General features: G+C 39.1%; 2 protein-coding genes across 3 annotated transcripts in view; one reads left to right on the top strand and one right to left on the bottom strand.

The window, feature by feature from the left end:
* The window catches only part of LOC139115809 (germinal-center associated nuclear protein-like), a 43,502-nt gene extending 34,353 nt beyond the window's left edge, over positions 1 to 9,149 (top strand). Inside the window, exons 26-33 of the mRNA XM_070678179.1 lie at positions 2,583 to 2,709; positions 4,267 to 4,368; positions 4,700 to 4,790; positions 5,528 to 5,691; positions 6,248 to 6,353; positions 7,223 to 7,414; positions 7,809 to 7,893; positions 8,534 to 9,149. Of these exons, the coding sequence (XP_070534280.1) occupies positions 2,583 to 2,709; positions 4,267 to 4,368; positions 4,700 to 4,790; positions 5,528 to 5,691; positions 6,248 to 6,353; positions 7,223 to 7,414; positions 7,809 to 7,893; positions 8,534 to 8,677 (1,011 nt within the window). The 3' untranslated portion in view covers positions 8,678 to 9,149. The remainder of the gene's footprint in view (positions 1 to 2,582; positions 2,710 to 4,266; positions 4,369 to 4,699; positions 4,791 to 5,527; positions 5,692 to 6,247; positions 6,354 to 7,222; positions 7,415 to 7,808; positions 7,894 to 8,533) is intronic.
* Positions 9,150 to 11,984: 2,835 nt separating this feature from the next.
* LOC139115808 (uncharacterized) lies at positions 11,985 to 18,128 on the bottom strand. Of its 2 annotated transcripts, none has more exons than XM_070678178.1 (3): positions 17,564 to 18,128; positions 13,087 to 13,401; positions 11,985 to 12,756 (listed from the first exon to the last, which is right to left on the bottom strand). In XM_070678178.1, the coding sequence occupies exons 1-3, from the start codon at positions 17,607 to 17,609 to the stop codon at positions 12,410 to 12,412; spliced, it is 708 nt and encodes a 235-aa protein (XP_070534279.1). In that variant the 5' UTR covers positions 17,610 to 18,128; the 3' UTR covers positions 11,985 to 12,409. The 2 variants fall into 2 exon arrangements, with proteins under 2 accessions (XP_070534279.1, XP_070534278.1); XM_070678177.1 differs by lacking the exon at positions 17,564 to 18,128 and adding an exon at positions 14,578 to 14,749.

Genomic DNA, 18,128 nt, shown 5'->3' with positions numbered 1-18,128 from the left:
TATTAATATATGAAGTGGTCATTAATATTATCAGTGTTTGCACAAGTTTTAGATGCTAGAAAATCTGTCCCCTGTTTTTCATATTTGGAAAGCTCTGTTACTTTGAAAGTATGCATGTCATCCATAGCAGGGTTCTCCTTAGGATTTTTTTATAGAGTAGCGGCTAATTGCATAATATTTGCATAATTAGTTTTTCAAATATTTGCATAAAATTTGCATATAGTTTGTGTTCACCAAAAATTGACAAAACAGGGTACCTATGGAGTGGAGCCCCTCGACTGACTTTTTTTCAAATTTAGTACATCCTTACTAAGTTGCCTAAGCTCCTACCCTTGTTTAAATCCCATCTGCTACCTCCATGCTCCATTAAAGAAAGGGTAGCAGAGTAAAATATATCGTAACAGATGGTAAAACTGCTCAGATCAAAGAACTATTAAAAGATGTAAAACAATGAGGCATAGAAGTTCCCGTGACAGCATCGCCAGGAAAATACTACGTTTTTTCAGTACGTTTATCAGGGTTCTCTGATCCGGCGCACCCCCGGTACCAAAATAGAAGAGTCCCACTCTGATGTCACATCCGCCATTGTTTACAGTATTTTCACTCACGCACGCGATGTGGGTTTTCATTCTCTTCATATGCATTTTCATTTGGTTAAAGCAATTAACACTCCATCTGTTAAGAGTTTTTACCACTGACTATAACAATTTTCATTGCTATGTTGCTGTTTTCACAAGATACTGACCGTTTGATCTTGGAAAGTTGAGTTGCTGTAGCCAACCCATGCCGGTGCGGTGACAGACAGTTCACTATGCTAGGCTATGCTGTTGAACGGCAGCATACATGATCAGATGATGTCTTCGTTCCACTTTACTTTTTATTTCAAGATGTGAGACAAACAGAAATTTCACCAAATCGCCACTTATGTAGCTAGGGATTGTGTAATCAGTTTGATTTTGATTTGAAAATATTTCGTCAATTAAGAGCGGAAATCGTCGCTGACTTTTGCTGTCAATTTTTTCTGTCCTTTTAATAGCTTTACAATTTCTTTGGATGGGTCGGTGCCGGTACCGTCAAGGGCCCACCACAAGGGACGTGTGAACTTGTTCTGTTGTTAACACTATTCATACAAATTGTAAGGAGTAAATAACTAGTGACATTGTAAAACAAGAAGCTACGAATAATCTGTCTTCCTTTTGTGTGATCGTACGGACGTCGACCAGTAGGTGCCATTGTGAACATTTTGCCGCTGAACCTCATAGCGTTGCGGGTAACAATGATAGGGTCGCGGTGAGATCGAAAGCGTCGCGGGCTTGAACGATAGCGTCGCGGGCCGCGACGCAGTTTTGGGCTGGGGAGAACCCTGCATAGGTACTGTGTGATGCCTCTATAGCTGCAGTCATTATGCCATGTTCATCTTTTAAATTCTTTTAAAACAACCACTGATCAGAACATTTGGCAGTCTGTGGTTTCGCGCAAACTTTGTCTCATTATAACTGCAAATTTAAGTACGCAAACTGAGACTGGTGATCCTGCTAATGTTTTCTTAGAGACAGTTAGACTTTTAAAATGCTGCAGATGATCATCATTTATTTTTTGTCTAGATAAACGTTTTCGTCTTGGGACTGTGCACAGCATTGTCTCTGGATCATCAAAGAAAACTATCAGTATTTATAACATTTGCTTAGACAGTTTCTTGTAAAACATTTTGAAGGAAACCTATTAAACCTATTAAACCTATTTGTAACTGCCCGCTTCCCTCGATCCGCTTCAACCGTCCATTCAGAAAGTTGACAACATGTGAGTGTTTGGGTGTCTCGAAACTACCGTAATGCATGACACACCAGTACTATACGAGAGTACACGGACCCGGGGATCTTTAAACCTTTCCGCGCACGCTCATGTTATCACAGGTCAAAGTCCAAAGTTAGCTATCACCATGTGTCGATCAACGGCCGATGATCAGGGCAGAGTATATTTTGAACGACGAGATATGACAGTATTTTCCCAGATTCATAATCTTGACCGAAAATTAGGCTTCAAAAATAACAAAATTGTTCGTAAATGGCCGATCGGGCATTTATTTTTTTTCGTAAATTTTCATTTTTGTTCGTAATTTACGAACGTTACGAGCGACAGCGAGAGCACAGATTCAGATAATGTTTTAAACTTTGAGCAGGTTGCCATTAAATCCATGATGGCAGGAAATTAAAATTATACAATGGGTATTTATTAATCAGAACAAGTATAATGTTTCATATACACATGATAATGGTAGAACTAGAGATTGAGAGTTAGGCCTTTAGAGATACCAATTACTACTAGCATATGATTTTAAGAATTAGTTTACATGGATAGTTTGAGAAGTGAGCACTCTTATCAATATATAAACAGCATTTACTAATAATCACTTAAGGGAGTAAGTGTACATCATCTTTCTTCTGTAGGGCTCTCCGCGGTCGTAGGTTTGTTACTATATATAGCTGGAAGTATGCGACATTGAGTTCTGCTGTTATAAGTAAATATATTAATATTGTAAAGAGCTTTTTAACAAGTTTTGACCTGTGTGGTTCATTGTTTAGGATCCTGACAAGTATATCGCAATGTACAATAAAGTCTTAGAGTATTTGACCTCTGTGATAACCTCAGATGACCTCAAGAGTGTGTCCTGGCCTGTACCGGAATTTACAAAATTGCATGTAGAGCCAGGTGAGTTGAAATGCGCCCTCTACTGGCAGTTATTGATGTTTTTAATGATGGAGAAGAACAGCATGCTCTTTCATAAAACATCGTCTTGCTTGTAATAGTGCTATACAGTGGTTTGCGTTGATGCATTGGCATTAGACGAACTAGATATATTGTCTAAATCGAGGTGTTGCCAACACTGTCAGGTGCAATTAACAGCTAAGCAGTAACATGAGTCGATCATAAAGGAATTAATTCTGCAAAAGTTGAAACATTGTCTAGCAGGAGATGAGACGTATTCTAAACAACAACACCACGTATGTCTACGCACTGTCCAAGTCATATCACTTGCTTTCAGGTGTAGTTGTTTTGACTACATCTGACCCGCTGTAAGACAGTGTTTCAACTTTGGCAGAGTTGATTCCACTGTGATCAACTTGAATTACTGTTCAGCTGATAATTACACCTGACAGCATTGGCAACACCTCAATTTAGACAATATGTCTACTTCACGTAATGCCAGTGCGTCAAAGCAAACCACTGTAATGTCATATGTTTGATAATTATTCAACAGTTTCAAACAGGCTCCGTACACTCCTGAAAATTTCTTTGACAGTTCTTGAATTTTAGAGCCTCCTAAAAATCTTGAAAAATTAAATTGAGTCCTTGAAAATTGATAATCCAACCACAATTTTCAAAAATGGCAAGATGCATCAATGGTCAGTCGGGATACTGTTAAAATAATATATTAAAATGATACATTGTAAAAATGATACCAGCAAAAGAAGTCTTTGAAAACTTGCTGAAAAACTCCTTGAATTTTAAGTTATTTTCAATGTACATGTATGACCTTGTTCAAAAACCAATTTCTGGGATATGTAGTCCTTGTGCTTTTACATTCCTTTGTGCAGAGATTTTCACTGATTTACCTGCAAAGTATAATAGATAGCGAGAGAAAGTGATTTGATTAACCCTTTGAGTGCTGTATTTTTTCCCACCAAAATTTTAGTACAAAATTTCATCAATTTTTATGAACATTTCTATAATTTTCCTGATAATTTTAGACCAAATGAACACAATATTTCATTGGCCATAGTTTTTTATCAAAATTTTGGCAAAAATCTGACAAAATTTGACTGAGATATATTTTATAGGGGCAACAAAAATTTACTTTGGCGCTCAAAGGGTTAACATTATACGGGTACAAGTTGCAGATTTATAAAATTCAGTGAACTGTGAACTATTGATTTATGAGACCAAATCAACCCATAAGATTTACAAGAACAATATGCAAAATAGACTTACACAGTGCACAGTTATCTAAAAACATGTAAGGTGTGTATGAATTTGAAACACATTAGTTCAGTGTTTCTGTTATGAACAATATTGCCTTGATAAAGCTTGGAACCCTCATCGAAGTCAATGCAGATTTACATCTGTGCCATGGCTGTTTGTCATACAGTATAGTGACTGTATGACAACCAACAACTGACAAAAAGCATCCTTGCAACTAACAACGTGCAATTATAATATTCACATCTTTATGAATGCATATTCTTTTGCTTTGCCTTTTGTCCACAGAGTTACCACGCACTGGTTGGAACTCCATCGAAGAACTCAACCAACTCAAATATCAACTACAGTCTTGCCTTCTGCCAAGTCTGTCGTCACTGCCAGAGACAAGTATGAACAATTTTAATTATGTTTCGCGAAGTGTTTGAAGTTTAATAAAGTTGATATCTAGTTTATGAGAGACACCCTCGGACTTCAATCGTTTATTCTTTAAATCTAATTCTAATTTTGTTCTGATCCCATGGCTTGCTGGATGAATATACTTTTAAATTAAAGAAACCTTGCATTGACAAATTTAGGTAATTTCACCATATTTTCTCAAAATGCACAAACTTTTGATGAAGTTCAAATTTAACACTCACATCACAACTTTTTTTTCATGCTCATTGCCACCACTATCAATTCTTATCCACTCTTGTCTATCTTCCATTTCTCAAAATAGGTCACTGGGCAGATGTCTTGAAGTATGTATTTGCATATGTAGAACAGTTACCAAAGCCAGGTTGCCAGGGGAAAATTGCATTGTTGTCAAGGTGTGTGGAACTTTTAGTCACATTTTATTTTGCAATCTGAAGCAAGCGGAATTACATATATTTATCAGACCTGGGATTATGATCCTGTTTTGAAGTATCAAATGAGTAACCAGTATTTTGGTAATAAATACAGTAATCAAGGCTGAAAAAAATATCTTGTAAAATCCTCATGTTAGGCCAAGAAAAATAAAAAGTTTGTTTCTCATCAAAAAACACGAAAACAATATAGGAATGCATGCAGAGATAAATGCACAGCAGTGTTGCTTTAGTATTTTTCATAGCAACAGTTCTGTGGTTTGACTTTTAATTCAGCAATGCACAATTTGGACAGCTTAATATAACAGTGATATATGTGTACAGTTCTGAATGGAATGTTAGTGTCAGTTATTTTGTTTACAGTTCTGTTTTATACAGCACTGTGTTATGCACTATTGTCGCGTATTTTTGCGGGTTTTTTCATTTTATTTCCTCATGAGCAGAAAAAACAAATGTTGACGTGGCGGGTCTGAATTGACGCGCGCGAGGATGAGAAACAAACTTTTTATTTTTCTTGGCCGTTTAGTGTTTTTTCTCCATTCATACACTTCAATTTAGGTCCAGTGAACTCAATGGACATTTTTCAAACAAGAATATTGAGAGAAAATTATAACTTACTGAAAAATTTCAAGTTCTTCAGAGAAGACATTAGAATTGTATATAAACTGTCCTGTGTTTGTAACCTTTTTGATAATCTTCAGGATAAAGTGGTTGCTAAATAGGGCAAAGGAAGAGTATGAGTATTCAGATTTACTGGCCGAGCCTGGTGCCTGTCCTATATCCCTGTGGAAGTATGTGCCCTGGAACCTGATTATAGAAGCTTGTGTTGGACATGTGATCAGCAGTATTACCAAAATATCCTCAGGTAAAGATATATTGAATTGAAACATTTTATCAGCTCAATCTATTACATAATTTTTGTTCTTAATAGGTATGGTTAGTCCACCATAACTTTGCTTTAGACCAAACACAGTCAAACAGTAAGACTTTAGATTTGAAACTATGAATTATAACTATTGGTGCGACAAAAATTGGTATTGTGTGGCATTCACTCCTGCATTTTACTGAAATACCATGAAATTTGTTTATATTAAATATGCACAACCTCACGGGAAGAATAAAAATATGACAATTTTGGAAAAAATTAAAATTTCAATGTCACAAACACAAGATTGTGACGACTATATGTACTCCCCAAGCTTCAAACTGAGTTTGCACATGTAGAAGGTCAGCATTGTAAAAATTTGTGAATGCAGATATCTGTCCCAAAGGTGCTTCTTACCTTAATATATGCATGTAATTATGAAAACGTTTGTTTCAATCAATCTCGTCACCCTTTTTAATTGCCCACATATTCTGTGAAGGTATCTATAAAAATTTGGCTGAAGAAAGATAAAAATAATTATATATTTTACTCCTAGATGACAGATTGGAAAACAAGACTGTATGGGTTTACTACCATCAACAAAAATTGAGGAAGTTCTGCCCACCTGTGTTGCCCCTGGTAACTGCAGCAGACTTAGCAAAGTAAGTGTTTCACTTCACACAGACTCTCTACAAGTCTTGGCAAACCCATCATCTTGTAGACTAGCTTGCCTGTCATTTAACCCTTTTGCCAGTATGGTTTGGCCCAAGCCCAAGGTTATAAATGGTGTTTGTGGACCTGTTCATTAGGAATTGGGGGTGAACAGGTGAAATTCCTCATTTATACTCTGTTTTGTTGGAGAATAACTTCTCTGAAAATATAAGCAGTCTCCATGCTTTCTACGATGACAATGAGAATCAACAAAAGAGTGGTTTAAGAACATCTCGCATGAAAATTAAGGTGACTGTATAACCTGCATTACAGGATGTAAATGTTCACTCAAAGTGAACACATTTCAAGGCAATTTATCATGCAAAGAGCAAAACAATGTGTCCAATAATAGTTCAGTGTATGGAACAATGAATGTAGCACTATAAGAGAAGGTGATTTGTATCAGTACTGTTACCCTGTACAATTAAGATGACTGCATAAGGGGCCAGGGTTAGGAAGAAGGTTAGGGAAAGTGTGCTGTGGATAAATATCCACAGGATAAATCCTAGCGCCAGGTGATTGGCAAAATGTTCAGGGGTCTATAAACTGGGAATGAAAAATATGGATAGTCAAGCAAAGGAGTACTATGATGTGCCAGCTTTTTCACCCCTTAACCCTTTCATCACCATGGTTTGGTCCAAAGCCATTGTTATTAATGGTGAGTGTGGACGTGTTTACAGGGAATTGGGGTGAACAGGTTAAGTACAGAGACCCAACAAAACCACCGTAAACAGTGAGGTCAAACCGAAAAAGCAACATTTACAGGGTAGCACAACTTGACCAAACTGACCTGTTCTGACTGTGATAATATTTCTTCCAGCCTAAATAAGATGTCGCCAGTACCAGATGAGGTAGTGCCAAACGGGACACTGGCAAATGAAACAACGGAAGACAAGCCAGAGAGAACAACTACCTTGCTCAGTAGAAGTGAAAGCCCACAGCTTGAGGAAACCATGCTGTCAATGAAAGATCTTGAACAGCAGATGTCTGAAGAAAAGGCACAGATGAGCAGGTAAAAGTTTCACCCTTTCACCATCATGGTTTGGCCCAAAGCCATTGTTATCAATGGTTACTTTGGACATGTTGACAGAGAATGGGGGTGAAGGGGTTTACAAAGGCTGATATTTTATATTTCAACATAGTTTAGAAGTAACCTGAAGAAGGGAATGTACTTATTTTCTGAAACTAAAAATGATGACAAAAAATGATGAAAATTTTCTGAAGAGTTGCAGCTACCTGTCTGTTTAAATTTTGAGACAGCAAAAATGATGCCTGTTATTCAGTTATGGTCACCACTTCAAATTGAATAAGTTCAGCTTCATGCAAAAGGATGTCTACAGCCATTTTCACAAAATATGTTGTGGTATAAATATTCTCTGTTTGACACCTTGTTTTCACCATTTCAGTTACAATGAGCAGTTACAAAAATGGCTACACGGAGAGACGTTTGAACCACTAACACCAATCACACCGATAGCTCAAATCCAACAGGTAAGTAGATGTACCATGCACCAGTGTAACCTGCATTGTGACATGTGATGTATTTGAATTTGCCGCTTGGTGAAGGCAGACCAGCAGGCTTTTGCATGTGCCTTTTATGGTTAGTTCCCACAGATGTAGTCCGGGGGGGATACTTGTAGATTGGACTGTGTCCATCCGTGAGTCTGTTCATGCACATATCTCAAACATGCCCGGGCCAATTTCTTTAGAAACATAGCACAAGGATAATTCACTGGGCAATATATTTCAAATTTGACTCGGGGATGTTACACCAAGCTTTGCGTGATGGTCCTTGATTTTATTCTTGATTTCAAAAGGGGGTAGTTTAAAAATTTCATTACGGAAAGTTTGAGCCAAAGTTTAAGTCTTTCGATTTTGAGATGCATACTACCTGAAAATCTGGAGGCATTAAATAGACATTTAATATTTTCCTACGCCAAGCCTATGAGTGAAACTATCGTATGATAATCTCAGTGTTCAAATGGACACCCTCTGCAAAACGGACAGTCCTCCCACATCTTATCTAGATTGGAGCGCGCTCCCTCTCTCTCTCTCTCTCTCTCTCTCTCTCTCTCTCTCAGTCACTCACCAGAGATTAACTAAATAATTTATTGTTATCATTGCACCACAGGACACACAAGCAGAGGCACGCAGATCACCTGTCTATGGTGGAAGTATCGCAGAGAGACTGCGAGAACTTGAACAGCGACTCGGCCAGAGCAAGAGAGATGAAAGAATCATGGAAATGAATCTAAGTTCACTGAGCAATTATTAGCATATGCAAATGTTTATTGCAACAGTTTACCTGTTTCTCTCATCCATGGTCAACAAGGATAATGTTAGCCCTCTACTGCCATTGGCTGACACAGAGCCAGGGACCATGAATACAGAGGCAGGGATTATGAACATATGTCATTGTTGTCATTTTCAGCTAATGCAGTTGGCTGATGCAGAACCAGGGACTATGAATACAGAGGCAGAGATCATGAACACATATCGCTGTTGTCTTTTTTAGTGGATGTCATTGGCTGATACAGAGCCAGGGACCATGAATACAGAGGCGGAGATCATTAATACTTAATATATGTTGTTGTTGGCATTGTCAACAAATTGCAAATTACTTGCATGAATTATCATCTACATATGAATGCTCATATGAATTACAATTCTTTTGGATATAATTGTATTTTGCCATACTTTTTCTATGAATATTAAATGAGAGCAGTGCACAGTCCTGTAGAGCATCAGTTAATGTCTAACGTGTGTTTTATGAAGTTCATTGCCAAAATCACGTTTAGTGGCTCGCTTGCAATAAAGGGAAAGTTCAGTTCACAGTAACCTAGAAATTGAACCAGCCCTCAGCGTTATCCTCGTCATTTTAAATCACAATAAAGAGTTCTTTCCCGTCCAGACCAACACGTGCAATTCGTAAAGGTATCAGTAGATACTATGCTTGGTATTTCTTTCAGAGAGATGTATTGGCATTGTACAGCTGTCCTTGAACTTCAGAGTATAGACTCTCTAACAACTGCTCATGGACTTCACAGTGACCCTGTCCCACTGTCCTGTACATATCAACAATTAGGCTTCAGACAGACAAGCTCCAGCACACTTTAGAAGCAGGTTTGGCCGCACAATCACCTAGCTTGCTGTGTAGGTTTTGCACACCTGAAACTGCATGGCACAGAACAGGATTGGGGTCAAGAAGAGGCTGTGACAGAGACTAAATCAAAGTCCTGCTGAATTCCAACCTTTGAAAGTCACATAGTTTGTAGGTGATCAATGTCTGTCAAGGTCTTCATTCTAACTGCATTGAAATCAGAGCTGAAATTTCCATGTAACCAACAATCATACATCACTTCCAGTACATTTGGGAGTAGCACACTTGAGGTCGAAGAACGCAGGGTCACATCCTGCTATCGCAGAAATCAGAGCTTGTCTGAGGGTGCTTTTCATTGTCTATAAAAAACATTCCCGCCTAGGATAATGTTCCATCGTCCTACAGCGTCGGATGGGCCCATTATTCTTCAATTTTGCCATAGAATCAGAAAGTGAAGTGAGACACCAGCTTGGTATGATGAGCAGAAGGTCCTAAGTCCCTTTGTTGTAATAAAACCACAAATTCAACCTCAACATAAGAAGAGAATCCTTTGCTATACCCCGTACCACTGCATATATACACTGTATCACTGCATATATACCCTGTACCACATCATGTATACCCTGTACCACTGCATATATACCCTGTACCACTGCATATATACCCTGTACCACTGCATATATACCCTGTACCACTGCATATATACCCTGTACCACATCATGTATACCCTGTACCACTGCATATATACCCTGTACCACTGCATATATACTCTGTATCACTGCATATATACCCTGTACCTCTGCATATATACCCTGTACCACTGTATACTCCGTACCACTGCATATATACCTTGTACCACTGCATATATACCCTGTACAACTGCATATATACCCTGTACCACTGCATATATACCCTGTACCACTGCATATATACTCTGTATCACTGCATATATACCCTGTACCACTGCATATATACCCTGTACCACTGCATATATACCCTGTACCACTGCATATATACCCTGTACCACTGCATATATACCCTGTACCACTGCATATATACCCTGTACCACTGCATATATACCCTGTACCACTGCATATATACCCTGTACCACTGCATATATACCCTGTACCACTGCATATATACTCTGTACCACTGGATATATACCCTGTACCACTGCATATATACTCTGTACCACTGGATATATACCCTGTACCACTGCATATATACTCTGTACCACTGCATATATACCCTGTACCACTGCATATATACCCTGTACCGCTGATATATACCCTGTACCACTGCATATATACTCTGTACCACTGCATATATACCCTTTACCACTGCATATATACCCTGTACCCCTGCATATATACTCTGTACCACTGCATATATACCCTCTACCACTGGATATATACCCTGTACCACATCATGTATACCCTGTACCACTGCATATATACCCTGTACCACTGCATATATACTCTGTATCACTGCATATATACCCTGTACCACTGCATATATACCCTGTACCACATCATGTATACCCTGTACCACTGCATATATACCCTGTACCACTGCATATATACCCTGTACCACTGCATATATACTCTTACCACATCATGTATACCCTGTACCACTGCATATATACCCTGTACAACTGCATATATACCCTGTACCACTGCATATATACCCTGTACAACTGCATATATACCCTGTACCACTGCATATATACCCTGTATCACTCACTGCATATAGTGAACATCACAGAGGAAATCAAGGAGGACAAATAAAAAACAAGTTCCTGATTATTCTAATATAAATATATTTTTATTCAAACATTGGGAAAAGAATTCCATATAAGATGATACTTCTATGAATCGTACAGCCTTACCAATGTGTTTTATATGCTTGCCTGCAAATCCATCGAAGCAACTTTCTAATTAAAGGCCAAGATTATGTCTATTGAGTTATTTCATGATGCAATTAATAATTGTGTCAGTATTGGTCTAAGTTTTTTTCTATTTTTGAATATAGGAAGTATTATAGTGATAGCGAGAAACCTGCTTCACAAAAGATTTTACAGCCTCATGGTAGAATCTAGTCTCGGTGACCCAGACTCTCTGCTGGTTGCGCTGTCGCTTCTGCCCGGAAAAGAGACAGCACCCCCAGCAGAGAGTCTGAGTCACCGAGACCAGGTGGAATCATGGGCAGTCGTCCCCGTCCCCCCTCCCCCTCCCCCAGGCTCCTACTCTCTATGGTAGAATGCACCCGGGGACATTTTTGGGACACTCGAAATTTTACAATACTTAGATCTGCTGTTTGTGTGAACTCATTTTGACACAAGTAGAGCAAAGTTGCAGTGTTTTTGTTGTTATGAAATTGAAAGTTTTGTTTCCAAATACAATATTTCCAGGAAATAATGGTCATTTGTTAATTTCAAAATGTTTCTGTGAATTTAAGGTAATTTATTTCTGTAACCCCAAAGTTTGCACGGTGACCCTAGATTTTATTCTTGACTATTAAAGAAAGAGAATGGTTTAAAGTTTCGCTGAGGAAAGTTTTAACAAGATTTTACAGCTGTCACTCTCGAGGCGCTATCTTAAATTTTGAGAAGTGATATAATTATTCAAAAAAAATTGTCATGTAAATGCGATGCTAAAAAGACTAGGAATTCACAAAAAAAAGTTCTGTATTTGGATGCTTGTCGAATCATCCACGGCTTCAGATATTCTGAAAATGGAATCAGAACTTGAGCTGTCTTCAGCACAGTGCGGCAAACTGCCGTAAATGAAGCTTGCATTTGTTGGAATGTGAAATCCTGAAATCGAATTGTTCTCCGGGCATGAAATATTCTTCGTTAGATTTTCAATGATATTGTGCAGTTTGTCTCGTTCATAGGTAACTTTACTTTTAGAGCAACTGCTCCGTAGGAGATCCAGCGTCTCTTTTCAAGAGCTGTGGTGACCCGGATTGCGCCTTAAAAACTTTGCCAATTTCATTGGCCACGTTTGGCAGTCTCAGATCGTGGAGCGCCCTCTCAAGAGTCCGCGTTTTCAGTTTCAAGTACGTGTCCGAGGTATCTCGCCAGCACTGCAACAGCGCCATCATCTTGTAGTTGGCGGTTATTGCGGGACTCTGTTCCAGCTTCAGTAGAGTTGCATTGCTTATTCCTAGCTTTCCGCCCAGGCTGAAGTAGTATTTCGGGTCGAGGAGAGTTGATATTGAAAACAAATTGTCGTCACTCAGATCTTCAGCGTCTGAAATAAGAGATAAACAGTTGTAAATCACATTTTGTCCATGGAGGGATTATAGGCCAAATGAAAAAAAAAAACGTTTCCGTTGACGCGACCTACCCTATTTAAAACTGTCCGACACCTCACTTTCTTGCTTTTTCAACTACCATGCATGATTTTGCTATATTTTGCTGATTTTTGATAGGTCGCATTCAATAAAAAATAAAAATAAAAAGTTCGAAGAACAATTCAGACACAATTTAACACTGCCTCATGGGTACAATATCCTCAGAATAGTTTGGTGAATAAGACCTACATTTACCCTTATGTATGTAGTACTTGTTTGGCCTTTACCTGTTGTATGTATCTCTGGCGCCGTCAGGGTTTTCAGCCTCGCTTCCGTAGTTTTAGCATCAACCTCCGCCACGTCCGCTGCGTGCAGAGCTTTCAACAACCGGTCTGCCGTGCCCTTTTCTTTGCTCTTTCGTTTCCACAACAACAGCATCTGATATCTCTGTTCCTGCTCCGGGAAGTACTTGGTCTCTATTCGTTTTCTTTCGTCCTCCCCGATTCCAAGTTTCTGAACGACTAGGGCGTACTCGTTGTCGCGCAGCAGGGTGGCCATTTCCCGCAGAAATTTTCTGTCGAGATCGTCCACGTATTTATCGTCTGTGAAGAGAGTAAAGAGTGTTCTATTAAACACCAATTTACTCATCTATGAAAATTGCGAAATGAGGACGTCACAATTTTTCCAGAGAACACGATTGGAATTAATTTAGGATAATTAGATCTTCACGTTTTTCAAACTTCTCAAAGGTGTTAGGTGCCATATAGCTGAATGTTGCTATATTACAAATTAATTATAAAAAGAAGTGTGTGATTAAAAGAAAAGTGATGAGCTTACATTTGCGGTTAAAAACGACCTTACTTCACAATCCAAGTATCCCAAAATTAGTTCCAATCGTGTTCCGAGTTTACATGTAGCAACATTCACTGTGAGAACATTAACTTCAACGAGATACAAATATGATTAATATTGTTACATCTTTGCGTTGACTGTTCAGAAATTAAACATCTGCAATGCTAGTGATTTTTTTCTTCAATTTTCTCTCTCTCTCTCTCTCTCTCTCTCTCTCTCTCTCTCTCTCTCGTATCCAGTTGTCGAGTAAGTCATTATGTGTAATTTATGACCAAGATATTAAAACCCTAAGAGACATGACCAAGATATAATGTAGTTATGCCTCCAAATAAGCCAAAAATAAGTATTTGGAGCACATCGAACGCCGTCGTGGCGATCAACGTACTGCGCAGACTATTTTGGTCGCTGTTGCTGTGAAGAACAGCACACGTATAGGTTCCACACATACAGACACATACTTGGTCAACTTTTTACAAAATGTCCTTGCCAACAACTTTCATTATTTTATGTCTATCCTGCTTACTTTGGCGAAAAACTACAGAGACATCGGTCGTTCACTACCTGCAATATTCTAAAAGTCGCGTTACATCACAACATGTTGTTAATGGTTTGTATGGCATGGCGAATGATTACTGGAAACATAATTAGTACCTGCCCAGATTGTTGATAGGTAAAATGTCTGTGGTATGTCTAAGGTACATATTTCCTCCACTAATCGCTCAAGTGTTTTGACACAGGGCGATTTGTAAGCCACCTGTAAAAGCCGTTTTACGTGTTTGCTTTTACGTTTTGTCCGTAGAATGTTTATCACATTCCTTCTTGTTTGTTTGATGTTCTTCAGACTTGCAGGAATGTAAAAGAGGGAAGAAATATTGATTTCTACCCCGAGTGATTATTTTCATTCATTTCATAATTTCAGCACTGACCTTTACAATATACTCCGGGTAATAGCCACATAATAGCTGTGGGTCCATAGCTGTGGTGTTTTACGACTTCACCCCTCCGCCACAGCTTTGGTGGGGGCGTTAAAAGTCGTAAAAGTCAAAATCAGCCGGTAAAAAGGCAGAAATTCCGTCTGAAAACACCACAGCTATGGACCTACAGCTATATCCACATAAAAGCTAGAGCTGTTGCGCATGCGTCTCTGCAATGCCATCGACGTATAGGGACAGTAGCTGTATTTTTTGAAAAATTATCTGTCGTTCTTGCTGCATAAAAGAAATAAATTTTCTAATTCTTCTTCATCACGCATGTTGGAACACAAGAATATAAATATGAATGGAAGAAATTTAACCGCATGGACTTTGGCGCCAAAGTTAATTATATGCAAATGTATGCAAATGAGTACGTCGCCATTGAAATTTCCATAGGAAATTTCGCTATCTTGAAAACACTCGCCGTACGTTTGTATTTAACGTCCAACAACAGGTCTGCATTGATTAAAATGGGTTAAGCCTTCTGTAGATCAATTATTTTTGGAAACAAGTCACATTGGTGCGATTTTTTGAGTTATATTTTTTGCCAAATGTTTATTTTTGAGGTGCGTAAATACTTTCTGGCGGGTCTGTATCATCTTAGCTAGCCTTACCAACACGATGCATTATGCCTTTTTTTTTAATTATTATTATTATTACATCAGGCATTTCGTCATGGGAAATGAACGAGAAACTGACTTCATAAACAGAAGGAAATGCTGGAAGATTGTCAAAGTTTATGCATAGATGTGGACTTCGGTTTCACGAAATGTGAACAAACGTTACCTATCATGAATTGACTCGAAAAATGTGATATCGCCTTTCCACTTGGTACAGGTTTACAGCGCACGCTCCATACACCACGGATTGCGGTCGTGACTAACAATTCAGTATTATCACGGACTTTCACAGATCGATGCACATTGTCGGGAGACAGTCATGTGAGGACATCCAAAGGCTTCGAAAACAGTGATAGATCATGTTTCATCATGATTTCTCTCATGCATCGATGAGTTGCATAAAATAAAGTTGCGGTTCCGTGTAAAACAGCCGCTTCTTTGTCAAGAGGCATACTGGACTCCGATGAAGGATACGAATAAACAAATACGAATAAGCCTTAGGACGTTGGCCTTTTCACGTTTTCTTTCTGTCATCAACGTGTTGGGTAAATGGTTTCCTTGGCAATAATCAAGATGCCGCATTTCTGCAAATATGCATTATGCGGCTGTCAACAAAGCCTCTCTTTCGTGACTGTGAACTTGTCATTGCAAGATAATAGTGTAGGGAGACCGAATTCCCACGAAATCGCTCCAGTGCTCACGAATTCTGTGAGTCGAATTTCACGAAGAAAACTCGAGAATATCAGTAAAAATCCGTTTGTGGTGCGTTTAGAATGATTGAAGTTTTATAGTTTCTGTGTATAGTCTCCAGTGTTGTTCAACTGGCTCTCCCAAAGTCTTTATCTGCAGCATGAGGGCAAAAACTATACACTGACTGCTTCCCCCTCGAGTCATTGCACTTATAGCAATAGCCTATTATCTGCCGAGGCGCCAAAATCACCGCGGTCATGAGAAATCTTAAAATTGCTGCCAGTATGAAAAGAAATATGGAGAACAATAGAAATGAATGTTTGTAAAAAATCACTTGGTCGAAAACCTGTTTTGTTCGAATTCCGTGAAGCATCACTCACTCCAACCAAGTTATGGCCGATCGATAGGTAATTGCCGTTTGTGTTGAGTTTGAGCATGCTGTATCTATTTACAGCGCGATTGTATTATGCGTATCAACTGATATCACTCCCCTGTTTGATTCGATATTCGATTATTTTGTTTACTTGCTGTGATTAGCTCGGTATATTGATTGTTGCTTCTGTGCAACCATAGACCCTAGCTCGAGAAAAACGTCGTCCTCGGTGAGTCTATGGTGCCAACAGTGACGCCTTACACTTATGTTTCACGTAAATGTGCTGAAAATGGCGCGCGCGTTTTACAGCGGCTTGACACAATGTTGCAAACTTATCAAATGGACTATTGGTGGCAAGATAACCCTACGTGCCGTGTGTGTAACACCTGTGTATATTGCACACGCGTTTTTCTAATGTCGACCAATCTGAGTTCTGGGCAAAAGTCGGAACCTTTTTCACTCAGCGCGATCAGAGGCCTTGACGCGGCAGAATGAGCTTTGCTTGGACACAAGCATGGCAATTCTCAAAGTGGCGCAGTTTCTTGCGGGAAACAAAGGGCCATTTACGACTCTCACCCTGCTGTGGCGTTTTGAGATGGACATTGTACTTACAAAAACTCAAAAGCATTACTAATAAAAGACAGGTCAATTGATTTTAATCGAGCTTGTTACAAAGGTTATCACAGAGTATATATCCGGCAGAATTCGATTTGGTCGATTGGCTTTAAGGATAGATCGACATTGCGTTCCTGTTCACAACAAACGACTGAAGTTTTGCGTCCTTGAAAAGTAGTGCATGTATTTTTACCGCACAAATGACATTTGTCTCTAAAATCATACTCGGTCAAAATAGCGTGTCGAACAGGCAAATAGGACATCGCGTGTGTTCCTAACTATAAAAACGTTTCTTTGTATGTGTGTGTAATTTTCAATTTTCGAGTCTTCCTATGCCCCGAACATGCTGGGATTTCATACGTTTAAAATAGGGTCCGATAGGAAAGGTGTATAAACCTCTTCTGAAGAAATATCCTCCACAATTGTCTTTGTATATGTGCCCTGTTGTGACCGTGAGAACTCCGTCAATATTGAGTTCAGGACACAAAGTTACACCTTTAAGTACCCTTGCGTAGTTCATGTGCGCCAAAGGTAGCTGCTTGCTGTATCTGCGGCTAGACTGCGTATATTACACACGAGTATCTTAACTAGCTGTTCTGAAGAAAATGTACAATTGGAGAAAAAATAAGTTTGTACATACCATATATCGTATGTTGTCGTTTCATCGTTAAATTTGGCGATGTCATCGTACCACTCTTACAGTCTGTGTCTGTCGGTCGAGCGAGCACTTGTTTTATGTGCGCGCTATTGTAAGGCACCTCCAGTTCACTCCCAATAAGATGACGTCACTTTCCACGGGTCCACAGAAGTCGCTGTTAATCTGTCGACACTGTTAATTGCATTGGCAAACACGCCAACCAAAGCAAATTATTTACAGGGGCCACGCATACTTACACTTTCAAGCGCAGGTCGTTATGACAACCAAGCGCAATCTTGCAAACCGCAACAGTAACAAAAGTGAGCTTGATACGCGCAATTGGCAAAGGCATTAACGTCACGCTACACCAAACTGCGAATGTCATGATCGTTTCAACCTATTGAAAACAACCACACCTTGAATTCATGGGTCAGAAATGACAGTCTGACGTGATCTGCAGCCCTAAAGCGGGAGCTCCGATTTCTGCATTTGTATTGAACCGCTCGCGATATTTAGCAACCCAAAGTGGACACTTGTCGTCACTGATAACAAACGAGAAGTTGTCGGG

This window comes from Ptychodera flava, chromosome 17, assembly GCF_041260155.1.
Source record: "Ptychodera flava strain L36383 chromosome 17, AS_Pfla_20210202, whole genome shotgun sequence".
Taxonomy (NCBI): domain Eukaryota; kingdom Metazoa; phylum Hemichordata; class Enteropneusta; family Ptychoderidae; genus Ptychodera; species Ptychodera flava.
This window is presented reverse-complemented; position numbering and strand designations above follow the sequence as displayed.